This window comes from Propithecus coquereli, unplaced genomic scaffold (genome assembly GCF_000956105.1).
Source record: "Propithecus coquereli isolate 6110/MARCELLA unplaced genomic scaffold, Pcoq_1.0 Scaffold14, whole genome shotgun sequence".
NCBI lineage: Eukaryota > Metazoa > Chordata > Mammalia > Primates > Indriidae > Propithecus > Propithecus coquereli.
The window spans coordinates 17,484,220-17,509,670 of NW_012138302.1; the positions used below are offsets into that span (position 1 = coordinate 17,484,220).

The following is a 25,451-nucleotide window of genomic DNA, read 5'->3' on the forward strand; positions in this document are numbered from 1 at the left end:
CCCAAATAGCTACATTGTCTTCCTTTATCAGCAGTAGCAAGATTTGAGCATATAGGTATGGCAACAGTATTTTCAGAATAGAAAATGAAAACAAACTTTATTTTTGTTCCCAGTTTATCGGTTTATTTTGATGGCAAGTTGAACAAATTAAAAAAATGAAATAATTGAAGTTATGTTTATTGAAAAAATAAGATATTAAGAAACGCAGACTACTTCCAAAATTTAGAGACTAGTGAGCATCTGGCTCCGTGATTCCCAGGTGACCTACAGCCTTTACATGTGACCAGTCCTGAGTAGTCCTGTCCAGCAGGCATGGGTGAGGGGTTTTTAACAAGCTATTATTAAATCTGAACCTGATTATTTCTGTTTTTATGAAGCACAGGCACGTGCACATACAAAAAAACACACAATGAGTCCTCTCCTACTATGATATAGCAACATCTTTACTCTGTTACAATAATTTGCATATCTAACTTCTCCCCTTAAAAACCAAGCACTTCTCCCCACAAGAACTAGATCATAAAAGTTTGCGTCTTTGCTCATAGTAGATAATCAACAACTGCTTGATAAATGAAAGAATGGATGTATGCAGTTGTACTAATCCTCCATTTCTGGAAGAAGCATATGACCAGAATGCTTTGTATGTTTAGGGGGAAAAAGGAGTACTTGGGGAATTTATTTTGAATTTGTAAGAAAGAGAGACTATGGCAACAAACTGACACAAGAGATTAGAAAACAAAACACAAAGAATGTCCTGGGTGGGTTCTCCTCTGGTATAGATCAGGTGAACAACCAAAGCCACCCCTGCCCACCTTTCCACAGAGATTCCGAGTTTACAAAGTACTTTCCCCTCCATTCTTTTTCTTTTGATTCGCACAACAACCCTGGGTGAGAGATAATCACCAATTTACAGATGTGGAAACCAAAGCTCAGAGAAAATGGTGATTTGCCGGAGATTACAGAGCTAGATTGTAGTCTAGATCAGGGGTTCGCAAGCTTTTGTATGTATAGTGCAAGACAGTAAACAGTTTATGTTTGGTGGGGTCCTACAGCCCCTCTTATGACAACTCTGCCATTGTGCAGCAGCCATAGACAATATGTAAACAAATGAGTGTGGCTGTGTTCCAATAAAACTTTATCTAGAAAAACAGATGGTGGGCTCAATTTGGTCCTTGGGCTGTAGTCTGCCTATCCCCTGGTCTAGATCTTTTGGCTCCAAATCTTGTACCCATTTGCCATAACCACAGTTACTACATTTGGACTAAAATGTTATTAACAACTATTCTGAGGTCCTAAAATGCCTCAGAGGCTTTTTTGAATCATCTAAGAAAAAGTAAATTACCTTCAGTAGTTTATGTTAAGCATTTTTACTGTATTCATTCTCTAGAAAGTGTTGAGATCATAGCTGGTTATAACCCTGTATTTTCCCAGCCATTCTGGATAGAAGTAATTTTTCCTTGCCCTTGGGGTCCTGGGGATCATTCTGATCCTGACGACCTCACGGTTGATGGCAGCAGTAGACATGCTGGCCAGAAGGAATCTCAGCATTTCTGCACCGCCAACCTGCACACCTTGCTCTTTCTCTCTTTAAAAACCATCATTTTCCAGAAACCTAACAGTTATTCTCCTCATCTGCAAAACCCCTGAGGGGGCAGCCAGATGGGTAGCTGCTGCTGAAAACTTCCGAGTTGAGTAAGGAATTTTTGTGGATGTTAGAACCCCTAGCTCAGGCTGAAATCCTGTTCACGAAGCACATGATAAAATCCCCAGTCACCTCAAGATCACCTGAGTGACCATAACCACACACCGGTTAACCGCAGCCAACTGCAAATCCCAGGACTCCTTCACTGCCAGTTCTACAATGCCTCTGTCTGCTTTCAGCTGCCACACTTCTACCTAAACATACCCGAGAGGGCGTCAGAGAGATATGTGGTTGTTACTTCATATATAAATGTGTGCGTGGCTCAAACGTACTTGCTGTATAACCTTGATTAAGTCATTTAAGCTTCATTAATGTGTTCCCTTATCTGGAAAATAGAGATAATCCCTTAATCCTCACAATCAAAGGATCACTGGGAGGATTATATTAACACAGGGACTAATAGCAGCTACCATTTATTCAGTGCCTACTTTGTGCCAGGCACTGTGCTAAGTGGTAATGCATGTCACCTCAGTTAATCCTGTGTGAAACGGGCACCATCAAGCCCACTGCACAGACAAGGAAAGTGAGGCTTGAGAAGTGCTAAATAATCTGCTGAAAACAGCCAGCCATCAGGCTCCAGGGCTAGGGTTCGAATGAACCCAGGTCTGTGTGATATTTCAGCTCATGCTTTCTCTCCACAGGGGGCTGGCCTTGGTACAAGTGACAAAATGTACAGCATCCGGTATGTACACAAGGGGATGCACTCACCTGTGTTAGGGTTTCTTCTCCTTAACACTGACTGGGGGAGCCTTGGGGTTCTGGAGCACCTGTGACTCTGCTCCCTCCCATCCCACCTCTGGGAGGTTTACACGGTATTGGTCAGTCTGAGTCTTGGCTTTTCTCCTGGAAATCTAGTGTTACTATAGTCAGCTAGTCAGAGGGTTTATTTTCTTTTGGTAGTTCACACAATTTCCTCAAACTAAGTCTGGTACACTTTGCTGCTCAGAATTCGGCACCCATACTAGCGTGACTGGCATCACCTAAGGCCTTGAGAGAAATGCAGACCCTCAGGTCTGCTGAATTGGAATCTGCATTTCAGCAAGATCCTCAAGTGAGTTAAATGCACATTAAAGACTGAGAAGCTTGGTTTAAAGTGTGATGAGAAACAAAACATTTGCACGAAAGAGACTTGGAGTTGGTCAGACGGGGATCTGAATTTTAGTTCTCCAGTTTATTGCTGTGCAACCTTGGCTAAACTAATCTCCCTGTGCCTTGGTTTCTGGGAATACTATACACCAGACTCATAGTAACAGGGAAGGGAAACTGATGGAAAAACTCTCAGAATCACTTAGTGTATGCTCATTTTTTTGTCCCCAAATTTTGCATTCTTACTTTGCCTCTTTCTGTTTCAGTGTTCTCATCTATAAAGTGGGGGTTAATATCACTTTTTCAAGGGGTTATTAGGAAGATTAAAAGTGATAATGCATGTAAAGTGACTGGCATATAACAGATGCTCAGTAGATGCTGGCTCCTTTTCCTTCTCTCAGGTTCCATTAGATACTGCCTTACAGTGTTGCCCATGTGGGTGCTCTCTCCTCAGTGAGGCCCTGACCTCCTTCAAGGTTGGGATGCTTCTAATGCTTTTCCTTTACATTGGCACACATGATATGCACCAGGCACACAAATTCCACAATAACTGTAACCTACTATGTGCTAGACACTAGGGGTGGACTCCAAAATGATCAAGAAATCATTCCTGCCTTCAGGAAGCTTATTATGCAGAAGGGAAAGACAGATATAAGGACTAATTATAGCCAGCAAAAATAATATAGCAGAGATTTTTTTTTCTTTTAAAGCTATATACAGGAGCAGAGAGGAAATGGAGACTGATTCTGACTGAGCAAAGTAGGGAAGGCTTCCTGGAGGTGGGAGCATTTTAGCTGGGCTTTGAAGTTGGAGTAGAGTTCTGATGGGGTTCCCTTATCAAAGTGATGACATTCCAACTTGTGGGCTGAATTCAAGCACTAAATTTATCCCATAGATATTTACTGAGCATCTGTTACATGCCAGGCACAGTTCCATTCACTGAGAATATAGAAGAGAACAAAACATACTTGGCTTCTGCCATCACTGACACATCCTTTTAAAACTGTCTCTTAATGTGTCTCTGTTCCCCACTAGACTGGGAGCAACTTGGGGCCAAGATGATGTTTTATTTATCTCTGTACCCCCAGGACCTACCAAAGGGTCCATGACATTATTGGATATCTAGTAAATGTTTGTTGGGTGAATGAATGAATATTGTCTAGTCACATGCATAATTACATACTCTTAACAACCCTCAATCTCCCAAATACCAGGAAGAACAGCAAAATCTTTTTTTTTTTTTTTTTAATTAACCAGAGCTTCACCTGTGTCCAGAGGAAGATGGGAAGAAGAATCAGATTCCATAAGACAGAGCTGAAAGAACTGTGGGCATGTAGTCTGAAGGGGAGAAGACCCTGGAGGTACTCAAAGTCCTTTCCAACATTTTAAAAGGCCATCATGGGAAGGCAGGGGTAGACTTGCTTTGTGGGGTCCCAAAGGAGAGAATGAGGATGAGGCAGAAGAAAATGAAGGGACAGATTTTTGCCTTGATAAAAGGAAGAACTTTCTAATAATGATTTTATAAGGAGGTGGGCTGCCTTGTGAGGTGGTAAGGGCTCCATGACTAGAAGTATGCAAACAGAAGCCAGATCTACCCTTGGTCATGACATGCTATAGCAGTCAGCAAGATTCACCCATAAGATCCCTTTAAATGTTCTAAGTTATATTTATTTTAGAACCAATGCTCACAGCTGGTTTTAGTTTATCCTGATTTCTAACTGAGAAATGAAAATAATAGGTAATATTTATTGAGCACCTACTATTGGTCAGGCACTTCACTTACATTATTACAACCCACTGAAGCAGGTGTTTCTGTTTCTCTTTTGGTTGTTGTTGTTGAGACAGAATCTCACTCTGTCACTCTGGGTAGAGTGCAGTGGCATCATCGTAGCTCACTGCAATCTCTAACTCCTGGGCTCAAGGGATCCTCCTGACTCAGCCTCCCGTGTAGCTGGGACTACAGGCACATACCACAACACCTGGCTAATTTTTCTATTTTTAGTAGAGATATGGGTCTCATTCTTGCTCAGGCTGGTCTTGAAGTCCTAAGCTCAAGCAATCCTCCCCCCTCAGTCTTCTGGAGTGCTAGGATTACAGGCATGAGCCACCGTGCGCAGCCGAAGCAGGCATTTCTATCCCTGTTTTACAGAAGGGGAAACTAAGACCCAGAAGGAGAAGTAACTTACCTAAGGTTATTTGGCTGAGAATAGTAGCCAAGCCCATCTGACTCCAGAGGCAGTACACTTTGTACCGTGCCCTGATTTCTTGAATACGTGCTAATTTTTATGCTAAACACCTTCCCTGATACAGCATAGTATGCCTGAGACTTTGAGACAGTCTGGGTTTTCTAGTACTATCTCCAAGTCTTTATTCTTCTATTTAATTCCAATATATAGCCCAAAATATCCCATTCCCATCTTCCAACTTGGTTGTGCCTTTCAAACTGGATCTGGTGCATCATAGTATGACAGTCTTAGAAAGGGCCTATCAGTCATCTTCAAATCCCTTTGTGGATGCAGAGACTAAAGACAAATGAAGAAGCAAGCAAGCAGTTTATGATCTAGTAGGGAAGTCAGACCCATGAATTAACAATGATAGTAGAGTATGGTTAAGTGTTATGATAGTGAGAAGGAGAGAGAGCTTGCTGGAGAATGTAATACCTGAACTGAGACTAATTTGAAAAGGAGAGAGAAGGAAGTGGAAGAAAATTATGAGACAGCCAGGCACAGGAAGTCAAGAACAATAGTCAGCGAAGGGCATTCCAGGAGGAGGGGACAGCATTAGCACCCAACCCTTGAGGAGAAAGGATTGTCACTAAGTTTATAGCCATCACTTTCAAGAGGCCACTGGTTGTGGATATTAACCTGTACTGTCAATATCATTTCTAAGTTGAATCCATCCTCAGATGTGTATATGAGATCTCCCTAGACCTCTGGCAGAGATTCAGAAATCATTTAGGCATCTGTAATTTTGAATGTGTCTGCTCTCTGCCAACAACACTATTAAAAAAACAGGACCCAGCCTTCCTTGTTTTGAATTCCCAAAGTATTTAAAATTATCTTGAACCAGTCCTTGGTTATTTCCAGAGGCTATCTATATTTTGGCTTCCTAAATAGATGTCATTTCTACCCATCATGTGGCATCAAAATGGCAACAAGCAAAGGGCTTGGCCCCCAGTTGGTATTTAATATATAAGCTTGTTGGTTGAACTGAATGTATTTCTCAATGGACCCTAAATTCCTTAAGGATGGGGATATGGGTCTTATTATCACCCACATAGATCTTATTAGACTAATGTTTGGCACATAGTAGATTTTCAATAAATCTATATTGAGTGAATGAATGAATTCAATAAGTGAGTAGATAGTAACAAAAATAGTTATCATTTTTTGAGTGTCAGTCACTACACTAACTATACTATCATCTCATCTACTCCCTAAAACAATTCTACAAGGTAGGCATTATCACTGCCATTTACAGTAAAGGAGGCCTCAGATCCTAAGACTTGAATCCATCCAGCTCCAAAGCCCACAGAGGCTTTTAATAGAGTTTTCTGATTTCAGAAAAGATATCAACCGAACTGTTCACATAGACATAAAATGATGCCTCTGCACATGGAAATGCACAGAGTATACACACTCCTTTCCAGCAGTCCCCAAAGCAGAAAGGACCGATTACAAAGCTATACTATTCGATAAGAAAAGCCAACCAACTGATTCTCAAAGGATTTTTTTCCCCTTTTGATTTGTCCTATAAGATAAATTACTTCAAATGACAGGTCTTCAAATATACATTTCAATAATAAACCTCAATAAAGGAACAACTGAACTAATCTGAACCCTATTTTTCTTCTGTTTGTTCAGGAAAGAAAGGAAATTTGTAAGATAAAAAGCTAGTATCAAGTAGTTAGTTTAGAAAAAAAACTGAAAGGAAAAATATTCTAGATAATGCACAGGGGACAATAGAAACCTCAGCGACAACTATCTCAGCTTCAGCATTTATCATACAAAAATCAGGAGTGTTCAGACTGATGACCCTAGGGCAATGAAAGATTCTTAATTGAAGCAACATTAAATTAAATTATGTTCAGAATAGTCTTACAAGACAGGAAAGAATAGTCACACATTTAAAAATATTTTTAACAATAGTTGAAAAAAAGAAGAGGAGGATTTTGGCAAACTCCCAGCTAGCCAGAAAAATGAACCAGAATTCTTAATTCTTGGTTGGCTTACTCTCACATAAAACAAAGGTCTGGCTGTCAGATAGACAAGACTTTCCACCCAGAGTGGCTGCAAACCAACAGGTGATTCTAGAAATGTAGCTGATGTTAAAGACGAGGGTTTAGCAACAAAGGAAGAAGATGTAGAAAAATTTATCAGGTTAATACTAATTACATACACTGTAATTAGCCTTTGGGCAAAATGAGACTTTCTGTGGGTGAAATGTCTGTGGGTGAAAGGAATTGCTCTATTTAACACTAAGACAATGGCTTCCAAAACTCCTACCAGACACTATTCTTACAAAGGGCATGTGGAGGCTCCTGATATCATGTTGGGATTCAGATTAAATGAGATAAGTTATGTGAGAGGGCTTGGCACAAAGTAATGCTTCATGAATATTAACTGAATATAAGTCTATTAAAACTGCCTTTATTCAAAGCAAAAAAAAATTCATGGCTCTCGCTGAAGGAGATGAGATAAATAACTTGTCTGTGCAGACATAAGTCAAGATGTCAAATGTTAGCTGAAGGCCTTTGTCTGAAAACCTCTGTCAGTGTGTCCTTTCTGAAATAATGCCTTGGTTTTCTCTGGCCTTGGACCCACCGCTAGTGTCTGTGTGAAATGCAGAGACAAACACCTCCGTCCCTGTCATCAAGGAGTTCACTGGTAGTAAAGTACCAGATAGGAAGCTCACCACCGTGGTATGACAGCTTAGTTCATTTCCAACAAAGTTTTGAAAAGAAAGAAACTCCTCACATCCATGAGAAAGAAAAGAGACAAGAAACAAAAGAATGTTTTTCCTTTTTATCACTATTTAGCTTGGAGGTAGGAGATAAAGCAAAATAAAGACATAAAAATGGAAGAACAAAAGAACTCACGGAAACAGGTCTGTAGAGTAGAAATTGAGGAGGAAAGTCATCTTCTTTGGTTTTCTAAAAGGCTAAGGGATTCTCAGGGAATGGCTACACCAAGCAAGTATGACCAGCCTCATTATACTGAGTAAAGTATCTGGCAGACGTGAAAATGGAGTGCCCAGGAATATGTGTGAGATTGCAAAGTGTGAACAACTTCTAATGGCTCAGCTCTTCCAGGCAATGGAAAATGAAACGTCACCCCAGAAATCAGGACACTAAATAAACTCATGGTTTGAATCATGCACCGAACATGCTCAGTACTCAATCATTTTCAAAAAAATGCCTGGTGTGAAGTGGGACTGTGCTGATGCTGGAGAGTTAGGTTCATATGGCACCATTTTCTATTCTTTTTTAAAATGTATTTCAAAATATTAAGGGGGCACAAATGTTTTTGGTTATACGGATCAATTTTGTAATGCTTGAGTCATGGCTGTAGGTGTGACCATCACCCAAATAGTGTTCATTGTACCCATTAGGTAGGTTTTTGCCCCTCCCCTTCTCCCCCTCCCCCTTTCTTGATTTTCACTGAGTTTTGCTTCCCTCTATGGACATATGTGCTCATCCGTTAGGTCCAATTTAATACTGAGTACACGTGCTATTTGTTTTTCCAATCTTGAGATACTTCACTTAGGATGGTCTCCAGTTCCATCCAAATTGTTGCAAAAGGCATTAATTCATCCTTTTTTATGGCTGAACAGTACTCCATGGTGTACCTATACCACATTTTGTTAATCCACTCATGAACCGATGAGCACTTGGATGTTCTTCCTTGGGTTAGATGAGACTTTCCCAGGACATCAAGGCCTCTTGCATACCCACAAGCAGTATGAGGTCCTCTTTCATAAAAGAAATGAGGTCATCAGGTAGAAACCATCCCAAACTGCCTCCTTCTCTCCCACCCCCAAACTTATACCTCATGGAGCTCCATTCTTTCCTCCTGGCTTGAAAGGATACTATAGACAATGCTGAAGGAAAAAAAGGTTCCTTGGATAATGCTATGTATCATACCATTCCTTTTAAGTTTTATGATGCATGTTAGCACAGAATCAGAGAAGTAGTGATAAAAAGAAACCTCTCTTAAACTTGCTTCACTTCAGTTTCCCAAACTCATTTGATCACAGATCTTCTTAAGACAAAAAAAGCCTATATTACTGATTAGCACATTTGGGAAAGACTTTTATTAATAGATAGGATTTCCAATTGACCATTACCTTTTGCAACAGGACTAAATGCCATCTCAGGATGTAATTAACCTAAGGTGGGGGGTCTGGTCCCCAAAGCTGAGCTACATAGTTCTTGAGATAACAGAAGGACCAGCAGAAAACAAGGAGACCAAGCCAGAGAATACTTCTAAGGTCTCTTTTCACTGTGACAGGCTACGATTCTGCTTCTCAGAAGACATTACAGTCTTGCTTCTGGGATAATCTAGACACAGGACAGAGATGCATAATGGGGAGGGGAGTCAGACATCTCAAGACATGTTTTTATGTTGGTACAATTTGTATGAGTCTGGTTCTAGATTACTGTGTGTCAGTAGTCAGCACGTAATGAGCTTAAGAAGGTTCACTAGGATAACCAAAGACCTAAGGAAAAAAACAAAACATAATTGTGTGTGGCTGTATGGATACTCACCAGGAGCATGCTTTTGTATTAATAGGTCCACGCATACAGACACACACGTGAACAGTATCTATACTTAATGAACTAGGCATATGACCCTGGAAGATAATACAGGATAGAAGACAAAAATAGAAGCTTTGGAGTCAAATAAACATGGGTTCAACTTTGCTCTGCCATTTAGAATCTGTGTGATCTTGGGCAAGTTACTTAATCTTTCTGGGCCTATTTCCTCACCTGTAAAATAGGGCTACTAAAACCCACATCTCATAGAACTGTTGTAAAAATTATATTAGTATATGCCAAGAGATGTTCTGAGTATTGTACATCTATTAATGCTCACCATAATCCCATCAATATATCTATTTAGAAATGAAAATGCTGGAGCAGAGAGAGGGTAAGAAATTTCCTGTTACACAACTAGTAAGTGGTAAGGCTGGGATGTAAATACAGGCAGTCTAGTTCTTATTCATTAGGCTATCCTGCTAATGTATAATTCAGGACTAGTAGTAGCACAGTGCTGGATTAGAGTAGGTCCATGATATTCCCCTGCAAGACACAGACACATATATATAACTACACAAACACTCCACACCTCTTCTTCCTCTCTGGTTTTAAAAATCTGTTGTTTTTGTTATTAGTTTATTACATGGTACAGTTCAAATGGGCAGCACGTGGACACCAGCTTCCTAAACACAAGGATCCTATGTGGCTTCTCAAGGAACAGAAGAACAAATTCAAGCCCGAGAAATGTTAGTTCATTCTGAACGATGACTCACAACTGCTATTTTCACAAACAGTCTGCTAATTAAACTTTCTTATGAACTCTGCTAACCAATTTTTCCAATGCATGGAGGAAAAATCATTCATTATAGACCGGAATCCAAAATCTAATATTAACAGCACACGTAGGATCTGTGGCGTTGTAATTTGATCAGCTTGAGCATTAATAACAGTTAGACACTGATGTCTGAGAGAGTTAATCATCTTTTGTTGTGATGTACGTAGATAACTGAACAAAACATCTGGAAGGCAGACTAGAAAGCAAAGATACCTTATCAGAGCTAGCTTTACCCTCATAAGTCCCCGCTTACAATGTCCTATCTTCTAGGTGACCATAGTAATATCCTGAATTGGTGTATCATTTTAATTACTTACCGACACAGTAGCAGCTCATCTGATCTCACAGCACAGTAAGGTGGGAAGAGTCAGTGTCATTATTCCCATTTTATGCACAACAACCAGAGGGACAGAATGGCTTGATCCACCGAAAGTCCCACAGCTAGTGCTAGAATAAGAACTTGGTATATCCTTCCATTTTATCATGTTACTACTCATAAAAGTGGCTTAATTTTTAAAATAATCTCACAAATTACCCTGATCCTTTCAAATACATATAGTCCCTGATTTAGGATGGTTTGACTAACAATTTTTTGACTTTTCAATGAGTTTATGAGGATATTAAATGCATTTTCAACTTATGATATTTTCAACTTATGAAGGGCATACCAGGACTAGGACCCATCGTAAGTTGAGGAGCAACTGCACTGAGCTAGAGGCTTTTATTTACAATCTTCCAGAACCACTAAAACTGGTGTTCATTATTATTGCAGCTATTTCTGAGGCTTACTGGAATACATCCTACACAGCCACGTTCATGACTCAGGATGAAACAGCAAGAATATGGGGAACCTGCTCTGTGAAGGTCTCTTGTCCCAACTGGCAGACAGACACGGGTAAGCAGCTGGCTTGGCCACTTGCCAGCTGTGTGGCCTTGGGTCAGTCACTTTAAACTCCATGAGCCTTGGTTTTTTCGTCTAAATAATGGGGTCACTGATATTGGGGTTGTGGTCAGGATTAAATGAGATAGCAAATATATGGCATCATCTAACATCTGGTGTCTAGCAGATGCTTAATAAATTTAAGTTCCCATTCCATTCTCCTGCCTTCTCAGATGCTGTCTCCTACTTCCTACTTGGAATCACATAACTGAGGATTGAACCAGGGACATCCACTTCCCCTCTCCTCTCCCTTTACACATCTGTTGGCCCAAAGTAAGACCCTTGGTGAGAAGTAGTTAGGAGTTATGAGATAATGGGGGTCTCTCCCATTTATAGGTTGCTTCCGTTTATAAAGGGCCTTCACATGTGTAACCTGGTTTGAACTCACAAGCACTATTCAAAGAAGGGAGGGTTAGGATTTAACTTCTCTACTGTATATTGAGGAAATGGAGGTCTAAGAGGATAAAGTGAGTTAGGTAAGGCCACACATGCATCTGTTAAGTATGTGTGTTGGGGGCAAGATTTCATTGAAGTCTGTTTCACTTCTGATTAGTTCAATGCACTGTGTTTGGTATTTCTGACAAGAAAGTATTTGGGAGATGTGTGCGTGCGTGTGTGTATGTGTGTGTGTGTGTGTGTGTGTGTGTGAGTGTGTGTGCGTATTTTGGGGAGTGTGGTGCTCTTGGGTAGTGTTCTCTCTCTTTTGTACTTAGAGGGTGGTCTGTCTCACTGGGAAGGCTCTACTGACTGGTGGGAAGAGCAAAGATGGCTGAGGTCTAATTTCAGTTTCCCAGTCAGGACCAGGAAGTGAGAATGACATTCGAGTTTCCTGTTTGTTGTTCAGCTCAGGGTCTGAGCAATGGGGAACTAGACAGAACTTACTACAGGAACCCTCACCAAAAAGACGGAAGCAGACGACTGAAGTTCCTGCATGTCCAACCTCAGGGTTTGAAGGGAAAAGGAAGACTGAAGAGAGTCAGAAGCCAGTAATACCTCAGTTCAGGCAGCAAGCAAGGAAGGCCTGCTTTGGAACACTCCTTTAGCACGTTGTTTATACCCTTTGTTAATAAAAACAGGGACTCCACTCAGGCAGCTTCTCTGTGTTACTGCCGGCCCTGGCTGTAAAAAGCAAGTCAATCAATACAAAATGGGGCCGGGCACGGTGGCTCACGCCTGTAATCCTAGCACTCTGGGAGGCCGGGGTGGGTGGATCTCGCAGGGTCAAGAGTTGGAGACCAGCCTGAGCAAGAGCGAGACCCCCATCTCTACTAAAAAATAGAAAGAAATGATCTGGACAACTAAAAATATGTATATAGAAAAGATTAGCCGGGTATGGTGGCACATGCCTGTAGTCCCAGCTACTCAGGAGACTGAGGCAGAAGGATTGCTTGAGCCCAGGAGTCTGAGGTTGCTGTGAGCTAGGCTGATGCCATGGCACTCACTCTAGCCCGGGCAACAAAGCGAAACTCTGTCTCAAAAAAAAAAAAAAAAAAACACACAATATGGGTTCAGGTAAAAAAGATGAGAAAAGGAAAATTCCATATATGTGATTTCAGGCTTCCTGCGCACCCTTGCATCATAGCACACAACTGTCTCTACAGTCGGAGGCCTGCATATCCAGACAAAGGGCTGTAGAGAGGGTGGTGGGAAGGGGTGTGAGGCTGGGAACCCAGTTACCACTTGAGAAAGGGACCAAGTTGTCACCGTCCATTTTTCCCTAATGTGAAGAAAACTCAAACTAGGTTTCTGTTACTTGTCAGACACATCTCCTAGCCACATTTAACACATTAGCTACCATTTGAGTTGTATTTAACTCATGCTAGTTTTGAGCCCGGGGCCTCATGAAGCATAAGTAACTCACACATCTCATCGCCTTGGGAGCCGCATGAACTATTTTTCAAGTTTCATATAATTCATGCACAGAAAACAATAAAAAATAACAAATTTTTCATTAAATTAGAAAGGATCATTTTGTTTTCGAGGTTTTTATTCTATTTTTGTAATAAAGCAACACCATGGCCCCAAGGAAAAAAATTTTTTTCCCTCGGGTGGCAGTCAGTGTGTCAATTTACTAATTTTCCTTTGGTCTCCTTTTACCATTCTACATCCATTTCCCTCTACTCTGTTTTTTAAAAATCTATGGCTATTTTAAATGAGTTGTTTTCTATATTATCTAACAAGCCAATTCAAACCCTTTTGAATCAAAGTGGCATAAAAATAACCAAGAAGGAAGAAAGAGCAAGCATGATAGGAAACAGGCAAAGAAAAGAAGAAAAAAGTGCAAGGAGAATAAAAGGCCAAGTGTCTTCTTTAGGCTACACTGGCTTCATCTGTAAAGTGAGTACAGATATTGCCTATATTTGATGCTTCAACAGGTTCAAGGAAGTACTGAATAGAAAAGCCTCTGAAAACAAACATGAAGGGCAAATATTAGGGAGTACTAAGTATACATTTTATGCTCATACAACCAATAAAATGATTTAATCTGATTCAAGATTTTTGTGATGAGAAATCCTATTAGTAGCCATAGGAATAAGAATTATTACCCTAACTGTCTGTATTCACTTTGTACTGATGGCGCCTTGCATCTCACCAGACATTCAACTACAAAACAAGGGCCAAGCAGAAAAACAAACTTATAAATCAGCAGGAAATTGAAGTAGGTGGAAAGCAAGTCACTGAGTGAGTATGTACCTCACCTCAGTGAGATAAACAATGATTCTCAGATCACAGATGCCATTAGAAGTCTGCAAGTTGTCAACCTCCTTCTATGTTAGGTAGGGTTATTTATTAGCAAAGTAGGAGGAACACAAGCTTCAGAGTCTAACAGACTTGAGTTCCAATCTCAGCTCCACCTCTTATTAGCTGTGACCTTGGATAAATTACTTAACCTTGCTGACCTTTAGTTATTTCATTGACACAAAGGTGGTATCAACACTTGCTGCCCACAGAGTAGTCCTGACTGTTCTATTCACTAGCCCTTGAAGATGTCTGTATTAGTCATTTGGGGCTGCCATAACAAAATACCATAGACTGAGTGGCTTAAACAATGGAAATTTAATTTCTCACAGTTCTGAAGGCCGGAAGTTCAAGATCAGGGTGCTAGCATAGTTGAGTTCTGGTGAGTGCTCTCTTTTTGACTTGCAGATGCTGCCTTCTTGCTTGGTGTGTGTGTCTGGTAAGAACTCTGATCTCTCTTCCTCTTCTTATGAGGACACTAATCTTATCAGATCAAGGCCTACTCTTATGACCTCATCTAACCTTAATAAATAGAAGCTCTATCTCCAAACACAATTATATTGGAGGTTAGGGCTTCAACATATAAATTTTGGGGGGGACATAAACATTCACTATGTAACAATGTCCCTGAAGCTTGGCTCAGCTGCCTCTTTTGCATGGACTGGTCTCCCACAATCTAATCTCTGCCAAGTTCAGGGCCAAGTTGAAGGCTCACTCTTCTTTGACATTTGCTCTGAGAATCCCAGTTCATTGTCGTCTTTTTCTCCTTTGAACATTCATAGCTGATGTTGTCTTTACTTTCATTCAGCAGAGGCAGAGTGGTAAGGTAACCGAAAGACCATAGGCTTTGTAGTCAGACCTAACCTCACTCGCCAGCTGACTAATTCTAGGCCTTGGTGTCTTCATCTGCAAAATGAGGATAATACCACTGGTTATGCATGACTGATACAAAGCTTCAATGAGATAACATACATAAGATGCCTAGTGCTGTAGCTGACACCTAGTAGGCATTCCATCAAACCTCTAACTTTATTGCATTGTTATGAATCCTTATTCACTATCTTTTCAATGACATTAATAGCCAGGACCAAGAAGGGTGAGATTAGGCTTTGGTGAAAAACAAAGCAAAACAAAACCCCACCCACAAAACAGCAGAGGTAGCTACACAGTGATATGCATCATAAGCAGGAGCCCAGGCCCTCTCATACCTTGAGGCCAGTAGAGGGGCTTGTAATTTGTTCTAGCTTCCCCCCCTCATTGATTCTGCAGCAACATGTGGACACACACTATGTCTTATTCTTTTTGGCTTCCTCACAGACTGTGATACAGAATTTCAGAGGAGAGAAGGAAAGGGAATAACATTTATTTGGTCTGAGAGAGTAGACATTAAATAAATACAGTTGGCTGATTGAAAATGTTTTATAAGTGTAAAAGCTTTATATAAATATATGGTCTCTATCTGAGTTTTATCTTCTCTCCAAACTAGAAATATCTTCTCCCATCAAAGCTCAATTTGGGGGACTGTAGAAAAAACGAAAAGGCAACTTAGAGATATTTAGTTCTTATGAGGAATAAAGACAGATACAGAGTTCATCAGTTAAGAGCAGTAAGGAAGATATGGAATGGGAGTGGGGGACAGATTGGAAAAGAAATCACCACACTACACCTCAGAGAAGACAAGAAAAAAAATGAATTTCCCATTAACACATTTCAGAAAGTACTTTCCTCCTACCCTGAAGCTGATGAATTACATTTTTAGATAATGTGTGGAAATTTCAGTTTGACATTACCTTCCTGCTTAGTTCCTAGTCTCAATCAACCAGGCCATTCTACAGAGAGGGGGGAGTGACTGAGTGAGTATGTGGGTGTGTGGGTGTGTGTGTGTGTGTTGGGGGAAGGAGAGGAGGCTGGGTGAACAGGGAATTGGTCTTACGAACCAAATAGTCAGCTAAAGCACAGAAATAGAAAATTCTTAAAATACCCAGGCCTGATTCACATCCTAGGTAAAAATCCTTTGAGACATCTCTCCTGGGATGTGAGAATACTTTCCTATGGTATCTGAGTTTGGAAGCAGGGCAGAACCATCTGATTTGGAAGGGAACATGAAGGGGAAGACAGCCAGGAGGCAAAAGGAAACCATACCTGGTCTGTAATCCTGACTACTGTCTTCCCGGGAAAAAATTGTGTTGAAAGATGCATAATGTACCTGCACAAACCCTAAACCTCATAGCTCCACTCAACTGCCAACCTGTCCTAATTAGAAAGGATGGAAGGTCTCCAATTCCCCTTGATGAGTGTGTAAGAGGCATAATGATTATATGGTTTACTGTTTGCACTTCATGTTCTGACGTTCTTCAAGTTCCCCTTAATAAAGCAGACTCCTATTCTCCTGTTTTGTAACTCCATTAGGCTGCCAAATCTTCTCCATATTTAAAAATTTCCATTTGCCCCCAAGAATAATCAACCCCCCTTCCCAAGTCAACAAATCAAAACTCTTTTATTCTTCTTTGTGGAATATGTATGACTGCAGGGAGGTGATAAATAAAATGACAGATGCAAATCTGCCTGAATTTCTTCTGAATTCAGGAGACACATCACACTGTACAAAGCACATCTTCCAAATCAGCAGCAAAATATGCTGATAAATGCTACTATTTCCTGTACTTTTCCCATCACTAACGAATATCTCTCTGATGTGCATGTAGAAAAGTTCATTTAGCTAATCAATATCTTGGGATTTTCTTGGATATGCCTAATTGGGGCTGGGTTTTAACTGTGCTTAAATTTAAGGCAGCATCCATTTCAATATAGTGCATGCAAAATAAAGAAAAGGTGAACATAATGAAGGGTATTTTATGAAGGGAGAACATCGGAAGTTAAAAACCATTCCAGATCTAGTCTTCCTTGTTCAAGTAAGCAGTGACCTGTTTAATTCAAAAAATTTATCTTTTTAATGCACAGTGTGCTATTTTTCAAAACAAAAGATTTTGAGCTCTAATTATGTTTCCATGTACTAAAAGTTTTCATTCCCTAGGTATGCAAGCCAAGTTGGCTTGTAAAGGAGAGGAGTCAGTTTAGTATTTTTGGGGAAAATTCCAGAGATAAAGTACAAATTTGACAACTCACATTAGTCAGATAGCACTGGATTCAAGCCCCAGCTCCCCTAACTTGGAAGCTAAGTCACCTTGGCAAGTTACTCAGTTGCTCCTAATTTCAAGTTTCTTCATCTGTAAAATGGCTTTCTTGAGGATTACCTGAGACTCCATCTACTTAGCACAATGCTTAGCATACAGTAAGTGCTCAATAACCATTGGCTATTATGATTCTCTAAGAAATCCCAATTTATTATTTAAATGAGCTACTCTATTTAAGGCATTTATTACAGTGCTCAGAACACACATTAAGGCACACAAAAACACACAAAGCTGGTGCTATTATTCTTATTTTCTTCGCTGGGTATTGTAAGAAATTATGCCAATAAACTCACCTTATGAATTCACACTTCAGAGGTGAGTCAAAGCACTTTCATATTTTAGGATTTTGCAGAGGCATTTATTGCTTATATAGTTATCTCAGAAGTAAAATTCAACCAAATTCCCATAGTGTTCCTGTAATTCCAGTTCCTTAAAAGTATATGAGGTAGCATAAAACATTCTACAATCCTCATTCCCCTCTCTCCCTTTTCAACCCAACAGCCTGTACTCTGTGTCGTGCCTCCTGGCTCTAATAGATCCTCTCATCACTGCTGTGGTCCATGTCCCACATTTCGCCGACGGAGAGAGACACAGGATTATTAGCACTTTCGCAAATCTGAGAAAGAACAGAAGTTACCCGATGTCACTGCATCAAAACTGAGTTGGTTCCTTTAATTAGAGATGTAAATTCAGATACAAAGGTGGCAGAAAAATATGCACCCTGATATCCACGGTAGTAAAGGATTTTTTTTTTTTTTGCCTTGTTCTGCTTTTTCCAGTGGGTAATATCAATTAAGACAAAGACGTGTTGTAAAGGAAGGAACGAAGGGATGGATTAAAGGTTGCATTTAGGAAAAGTTGCCGTTGTCCATTGGGGTGCGACTCTAACCAACTTAATTTTCTGGCATGCTTAACTTAATTTGGCAAATGGTGCTTCATATTAGACCACTGCTTTCAAAGAAGCATGTTCTAGCTCTACTTCCTTTGTCCAAAGCGCAGAGGAATAAAAAATGCTTTTGTTCTTTGACTAGAATTTTAGCTCTGTTCCTTTGCCTCTCTTTCCTCTACCTAAATCCCAACCCCATCTTTTAAATTTCCCCAACAGCTCCAGCTAACACAAACTTCACCTTTCCCACCCACCCACAGCACTTATGTAATCTGTTCCACATACTGGTCTCTTCGATATATTCAGTTTTGCAATTGATAAGATTCAGTTTGGATTGATCTCTCCTCAAAAATCCCCTTCAGAGCTCTCAGTTACCTAAAATAGATAATTACTCTTAAAAAGTACACTGCATGGACACACAGAGAGTGACATCAAGTAAAAAAATATAATTCTTTTTTAGCACTGTGATAATAATCACACAATATGGATAGGCAAATCAAGACTGTTTGGTATCTTGCACTGATTTCTTTCTTTCTAGTGATTTTTCTTTGTTACTTTTTTCCTTTTATTCCTTTTGGGGTGGGGTGGTAACAAGATAAACATTTATAAAAATGTAATCTAGCATTCTAGGTCTGCTGGCTTCAAGAAATACTCTGAGCCACCTAATCCTGTCCTGGCCAAGCCATATGTTTCCTCCCCTAAAATACTGATCATATAGAAACTTGGATTCAGTAAGCCAATCTCAATGCTTATAAAACAAAAACAAAAATAAAAAGGCAACAAAACAAAAAATAAGAAATTCTATACATTCTTTGAAGTCCACGGGAACAATAAAATTTCTACCAGTGGTTCGGTGTTCTTTGCCTGAGTTTCTAGGTTGCATGAATCCCGTGGGTCACATGCCACTTCCCTTTTTCTCCAGCAGCCGAGGCTGCAGGTGGATGAAGGAGAAAAGCAAAGGACTTGGCTTCCAATGCCATCACGTGCCCACGGCTGCACACAAAAGCAATTCAGGACATGTGTTTTTCTTTCCCTGGCACCTAGATTATCCTGATAAATATCCTTTCCCAATTGGAAAAAGAAAATCTAATGTCTCTGAGAAGATAAGTAACAGAGATGTCCAAAAGCACTGTAATGGTAACTCGAGCCTGGCATTTTCAGTAAATTTTGCTCTACTCTGAAGGAAGACACAAGCTGAGTTATATCCCCAGAGGATGATAAATATTTTATCTTTGCCTCCCTTTATACACAGGAGTTTCTTTTAAAGCCATGGTGCATTAGGTAGACTCTCCAGAGGGCAGCCAGCAACCTCTACTCAGAGAAACACAATGTTGCATTGGGTTAGGAGGTGGGGTTTAAGCAGAGGTCTTCACCCTGTACCTGCTTCCAAATAAAAATCATGCTTTTGGAAAGCGGGGATGACTCCCAGCTCCACGACATGCTAATAACTGTGCTGCCTGGGAAGGTTACTTTACCTTGCTAAGCTTCAGTTTCCGCATCTAAGAAAACAGAGACTGTTCTCTGTGTTGAATGAAATAAGGTATGTCCAGTGCTTAGCAAGTACCTAGCACAGAGGAAGGGCTTGATAAATGGTGGCATTTGTGTCCTCAGCACCATAACATTTAAGTCCATGCCCACATTTTTTTCTGTGTGTTCTTGAATGGAGAATCCATTGAAAACCCACAGCCAAGGGTGAATCCAGCCCACCAGTAATGCTATCAACAGAGTCACTTCTTCTCTCTCTCTCTCAAGGTATCTTAACATTATAGAAGCTAGAACCTTCTAAGGGAATCCATTACATTCTCTTAGGGAGTCGTTGGGGCTGGAAAATCTTAATCTTGAATTCTTATCTCTTTGCCACCTCCCACCCCCCAATCCTCCCACTGGATATTTAGAACTCCTTGTAAACTTCACAGGTTCGAGATGCATTGAGATCTGTAGGAGGTGTTGGAGGAAAAGGGGGGACTGGGATGTTAAAAATCAGGGCAACAAAAATACCTATGATGTCATTTACCCTGACTTCTGAACCACCGCTGCAGCCTTTCCACTTGCCTGGTGTGATACCTCACCTCTCCCAGCCTGCATTATGACTTAACCCCAAATGCAGGCCTCGGAAGGACTTCTGCTAGAGTGATTCCCACTCCTTCCCCGTGTCCCCACAGCCCTATCTCTCCCTCCTTCTCTGACTTTTAGCATAGCCAATTAAACCTGAACAACGGGTGGATGGAGGAAATATGCTGCATCTATGGAATGGTACAGCAGGGACCAGTTTCACTGTTAATTTAAAATGCTAGAATTAATTAGGTAGTGTAAATGAAGAATTTAATAAGCACTCTTTACAACCACAAGTTCTACTTTTATTAAACACTGCTACCAAATGAGGGCAAATATCTCTGGTCTGTCTATATTTCCCTGCCTCGTTCCCATAAGTTCTCTACAAATAAAACTCTTTTTTTTTTGCATGAATTAAAAAAATGCATAATTATAAATTTATGCCTGAATTGTATTTCTGCTTTCAACCCATAAGCTTCTTTAAGCTCAGATGCTACTGTATGTCTCTGCTTGTGCTGGAGAGGGTGCTAAACAAACCAAAGTTGACAATTTTGGTTTTGTATACCAAATTAAAGGCTGTCTTCGAAGCTGTCACTCCTATTCAAATCCACTCGGTGAACTACCAAATTAGCATTCTTTCAGTAAAGGAATCTGCTTGTTTAAACATGTGTCTTTAGAAAACAAGGAACAACACCATGAATCAGTACTTCTTAAAAATCTCACTACAGTTCTAAGGGAACTCTCCTGAAAAGGTGATTAATAATATTCACTAATGTAACTGGCAGAGTCTCTATTTAGAAGGTAAGGCTACACCAAAAATACATTTTCCTATACAGGAGTGGGAGGGAGAATCATATGGTTAACTGGTTTTAATTTGGTTTGAATTATCATCCTATTATATAAAGATTATTCAGGAATCTAAACATCGGCTTTCTGAAAGTATAGGCAATTTTGTTAAAGGATAGATGATCCTGGCCCTATTTGGGAAGCTTGATATAATTTTTCTGTTCTAGCCACTCTCCTTGAAGTGTACTAGCTGTATCTATAGTAATAACATCCCCCGTTTATTAAGAGACCTCTATACAACAGGCATTGTGCTAGAGCTCTATATTCAGTCTCTCATTCAATCCTCACAATAAGCCCTTTGAGGTAAGTATTATTTTTCAGTTTTACAGATGAGGAAATTGTGTTTGGAAGGTTATGTGACTGATATTTTAGAAAGCAGCACTATTACTTAAGTTTTATGATTTCGCAAAGTAATTTATAAGAGGGACAAATTTACATGTGAATTATGAGAACAGAAGATATATATATTTACATGCTCACATACACACTGTGTTCTCTGATTTAAAAGTAAGATGATGTATCTCCCTGTTGTAGTCATAGAACTTCCTCTTTTCTTTTATAGGACAGTTGCTCATCAATTGAAATGTCCAGAGAAAGGGAAACAAAAGTCAACACTCAAAACTGACAGGTACTCAAAGGCGAGCATGAATGATTTCAGGCCTGGAGTATCAGAGAGCAGCAGCTTAACTGTCATCGTTATATAGCCCAATATTTTTCTAAGAAAATATTCTCATTTCCAATAAGATTGCAGAATAATCTGCTATGCATAGGGCCTGTTTCTCCCCAGGACAATGGGCAGTGGCGTCACCTTTCCACAAGTCCACAGTGGCCCCTTTAAAACACTTGTCTCAGATACATGGAAAAACACTGGACACACACAAAACGAATGTTTGAGAGAAGTGTACATGAATAAAAACTAGCATGGAATATAGTAAGGGCAGAGGGAAGAACTGAAAACTAAAGAACAAAAGGAAGGGGTGGCTGATTAAGAATAAAAGAGGATAAAACCAAAGGGTCATTTCACATAAAGTTGAAGAAGCACCAAAGTCTTCACCTGCCTCCCAGTCCTACCAATCCACGGCATGGTTTTATGTGGTGTATACACATGTGTGTGGTGTGAGTTTATGACTGTGTATCCACACAATCTTGCACCAGGGCACATGATGCAGACACTCAGATGCATCATCATGCATGTGTATTTCTGCTAAGGTCTGCATAATGGAATAATGTAGCTGCAAATCCCACGTCTAGAATATTGAAGAAAAGCATACCTGTAATTTTGTCTCTCACAAGTTTGCAGGACTCTATTTCACCAATGCTCCCAAAGAGACTCCTGAATTCTTCTTGGGTCATATTCTGGGGTAAATAGTTGACAATGAGGTTGGTTTTGCTGTCATCTGTGGTCGCCCCTGTCTGCATGGGAGAAGGACAGTTTCTGTTGTTGCTGGAGGGTCCGTTGCTTGTATTGGATGTCGGGCCATTTGACACCTGAGGCTCCATGGTGCTAATTATCTAAATGAAAATAAAAATAATAAAAAGAAGGCTTTTGAAATATCAGACACAATTAAAGTCTCTTTTAAGATTTTATTTTATTTTGTTTTTTGAAAAGAAAGAGAACAAGATAAAGCAAAATGGAGCAAAAGAGACTGGGTTGTGAACACAGCCAATTTAGAAGCATGTTTTTAACCAAAATGTTAAACTCCCCTTTCTATTTTTAGGCCAGCCCTTAGATAGTGAACACAGACTAGAATGCAGTGGGAACTCTTCCATTATTTTGTTAATGAAAAGCTAATTCCTGTTTTCATTACACAATCACTCTCAGAAATGTATACTTAAGCCACACCAAATTATAATTAAAATGTAAAGTAATAATCATGATTAAAATTATAGTTCCATTAAAGCTGAAAAAGCTAAATATAGAGGGCTACATTCACAAGATCAAATATAGTACCTGTTTATTAACTATCTCATAAGTAAAATGACATTAAATTAAGTGGGGTTGTTCCATATGGGATGGGTTTAGATTTTCACTGATGCTTAATCACTGATCAAACTTCAGATTTCGTAAGTACATGCTGAGGACTGCAAAGTCATCTAATGATTTTTTTATCCAGCCACTCTGTAAGTATTTCTCCCAGATCTCTAATAAAACAAAAATCATGAAGGAAAAGTTTTCTCTATGTCTTCACCTCAGGTCCTGCACTGCCTAAAGCTGTTCTCTCACACATTACTCTAAAAGGATTTTCTCTGGACTTAAATATTTAGTTAAACAGAGATTTCCTTGGATGTGTGAACTGTTCCAGGCAGCATGCATGGGAATAAAGAATGAATAAAAGTCCTTATTCTCAAGGAGCTCATAGTCTGTAGAGGGCATAAACAGGTAACCAGCTTGCTGTAGGGCAATGGGCATGGAGTAGAGAAGCAACCACTGCTGCTAACAGGATAGGGGGATTCAGGGAAAGTGCTGAGAAGATGCTAGAACAGGGCGTTAGATGGGAAGTGGGTTTAAGCTCGTGGAGTCAGGTCATGAAGATGCCCTGTATGGGATGATAAACATGGAGAATCACAAAATCACAAAGCCAGAAGGAGGGAGCAAAATCTAGTTCAATACTCTCATGTTTGAGATGAAGTCCAGAGACATCAGTGACTTCTCTGTCATCACAGGAAAGTGGGGCCTGCACCCAGGTTTCCTGGCTCCAATGCAGCCCATGAGTCTCACCTCCCCATTCTATCTTATCACTATCCCCTACTTGTCCATCATGATATAGATTCTGTCTCCTCTGAATTCAATCATCAACTCCTTGGAAACGGAATCATGCTCTGTCACTTGCTAGTTGTGTAACCTTGGACAAGGGATTTAAACTCTAGGTTCCTCAGTTTTCCTCATTTGAAAAATGGGAACAAAGCCACCTCCCTTGCAAAGCAGTGAGAAGGATCCAGGGATACCATACAGATAAAGTGCTTCGATAGTGGTATAACATAACCATGATCATTGATATTTATTGAAATCACTCTGCTAATTATCTGATGTGATTTCTCTCACTGTCTCCTCACAAGAAGGCAATGAGGCATATTCTAACATTCTCTACATTTTATATATGAGGAAACCAAGGCTTAGCAGATATCTGATAACTTGTAGCTTCCATTATTATTACCATTTGGCTGCTCAGAGAATTTTCTATGGACATTTTCACTGAATATAACATACATGTTAGTAAAATGTGTAAATCTTAAGGGTACAACTCAAAGAATGTTTACCTAGTGGACACAGCTCACATCTGGGTAAACACCTTTCAGATCACAATATAGAACATGACTAGCAACCCAGAAGCCTTTCTCCCTTTCTCATGTCCCCACCCCCCTCATTTACCCCCACCACAAAGGTAACCACTTTTCTGAATTCTAGTCCATAGATTGGTTTTATCTGTTTTTCAACTTTATATTCATGGAATCATACAATACATACTCTTTTATGCCTTCTCACTCATGTCACTATGAGTGTAATCTGTGTTGTTACATGTAGCAGTAGGTTGTTTTTCACTGCTATTGAGAATTTCATTATATGGAAATATCACATTTTATTTATCTGTTGATGAATGTTTGGATTGCTTCTAGGTTTGAACTACTACAGATAATCTGCTATGAACCTTATGTACATGCATTTTGGTGCATATATGCACACGTGTCTGTTGGGGATAGACCTAGGGTTCTGTTTTTTGGGTTATAGGGTGTATGTATGTTCAGCTTCAGTAGATACTGCCAACAGTTTTTCAAAGTGGTTGTTCCACTTTATACTCCCATCAGCACAGTAGGAAAGTTCCACTTGCTCCATATACTCATCAATGTTTGGAGTTTGTTATTTTGTTTTTGTTTTTGTTTATTTTCTTATCTGAAGCAGAGTCGCATAGTAAAAAAGGAATGAGTTTTTGAGTCCAGACAATAGCTGACTTAAAATCCTAGTTCGACCACATATTAGCTATGTGATCTCAGGCAGGTTACTTCAATACTCTGAGCCTTGGTTTCCTCTTCTGTAAAACTAGGAGAAAGCCTGCCCTTTCAGGATTATCTCCCAGATGAGAGCTCATATATATCAAGTCTCTAAAACACAAAGTGCTTAGAGGCATTATAACTATTATTCCTCATCATCTCCACATAGGTGAGAGTTACTCTCATTGTTTCCTCTTCTAATAGTCACAAATGGATAATGAAACCATAAGAAAAACATAAAGTCTCAAGAGGAGCCAGGGAGATAAAGTGGATTAAAGAGGGTGGGGAGTGTCTAAGATTCTTTACCATCACGTAAGTAACTTAAGTGGCTCCACTTCTCCCATCACCAGAACTTTCTTCTTGGCTTCAGGTCAACTGTAGAATTCTAGAAGGCTGGTCCAGACAGCAAGGAGAAAGCGAAAAGCTT

General features: G+C 39.9%; 1 protein-coding gene across 7 annotated transcripts in view; it reads right to left on the minus strand.

Annotated features, from left to right (window-relative positions):
• Window positions 1-25,451, minus strand: part of ELAVL4 (ELAV like neuron-specific RNA binding protein 4) — a 149,284-nt gene that overhangs the window by 25,955 nt on the left and 97,878 nt on the right. For 6 of the 7 annotated variants that reach the window (XM_012639383.1, XM_012639385.1, XM_012639380.1 and 3 more), the window contains exon 2: window positions 22,309-22,549. In XM_012639383.1, the coding sequence (XP_012494837.1) occupies window positions 22,309-22,549 (241 nt within the window). Of the gene's footprint in view, window positions 1-22,308; window positions 22,550-24,860; window positions 24,870-25,451 lie in introns of those variants that run through there. The other variant, XM_012639386.1, reaches the window with a different exon arrangement.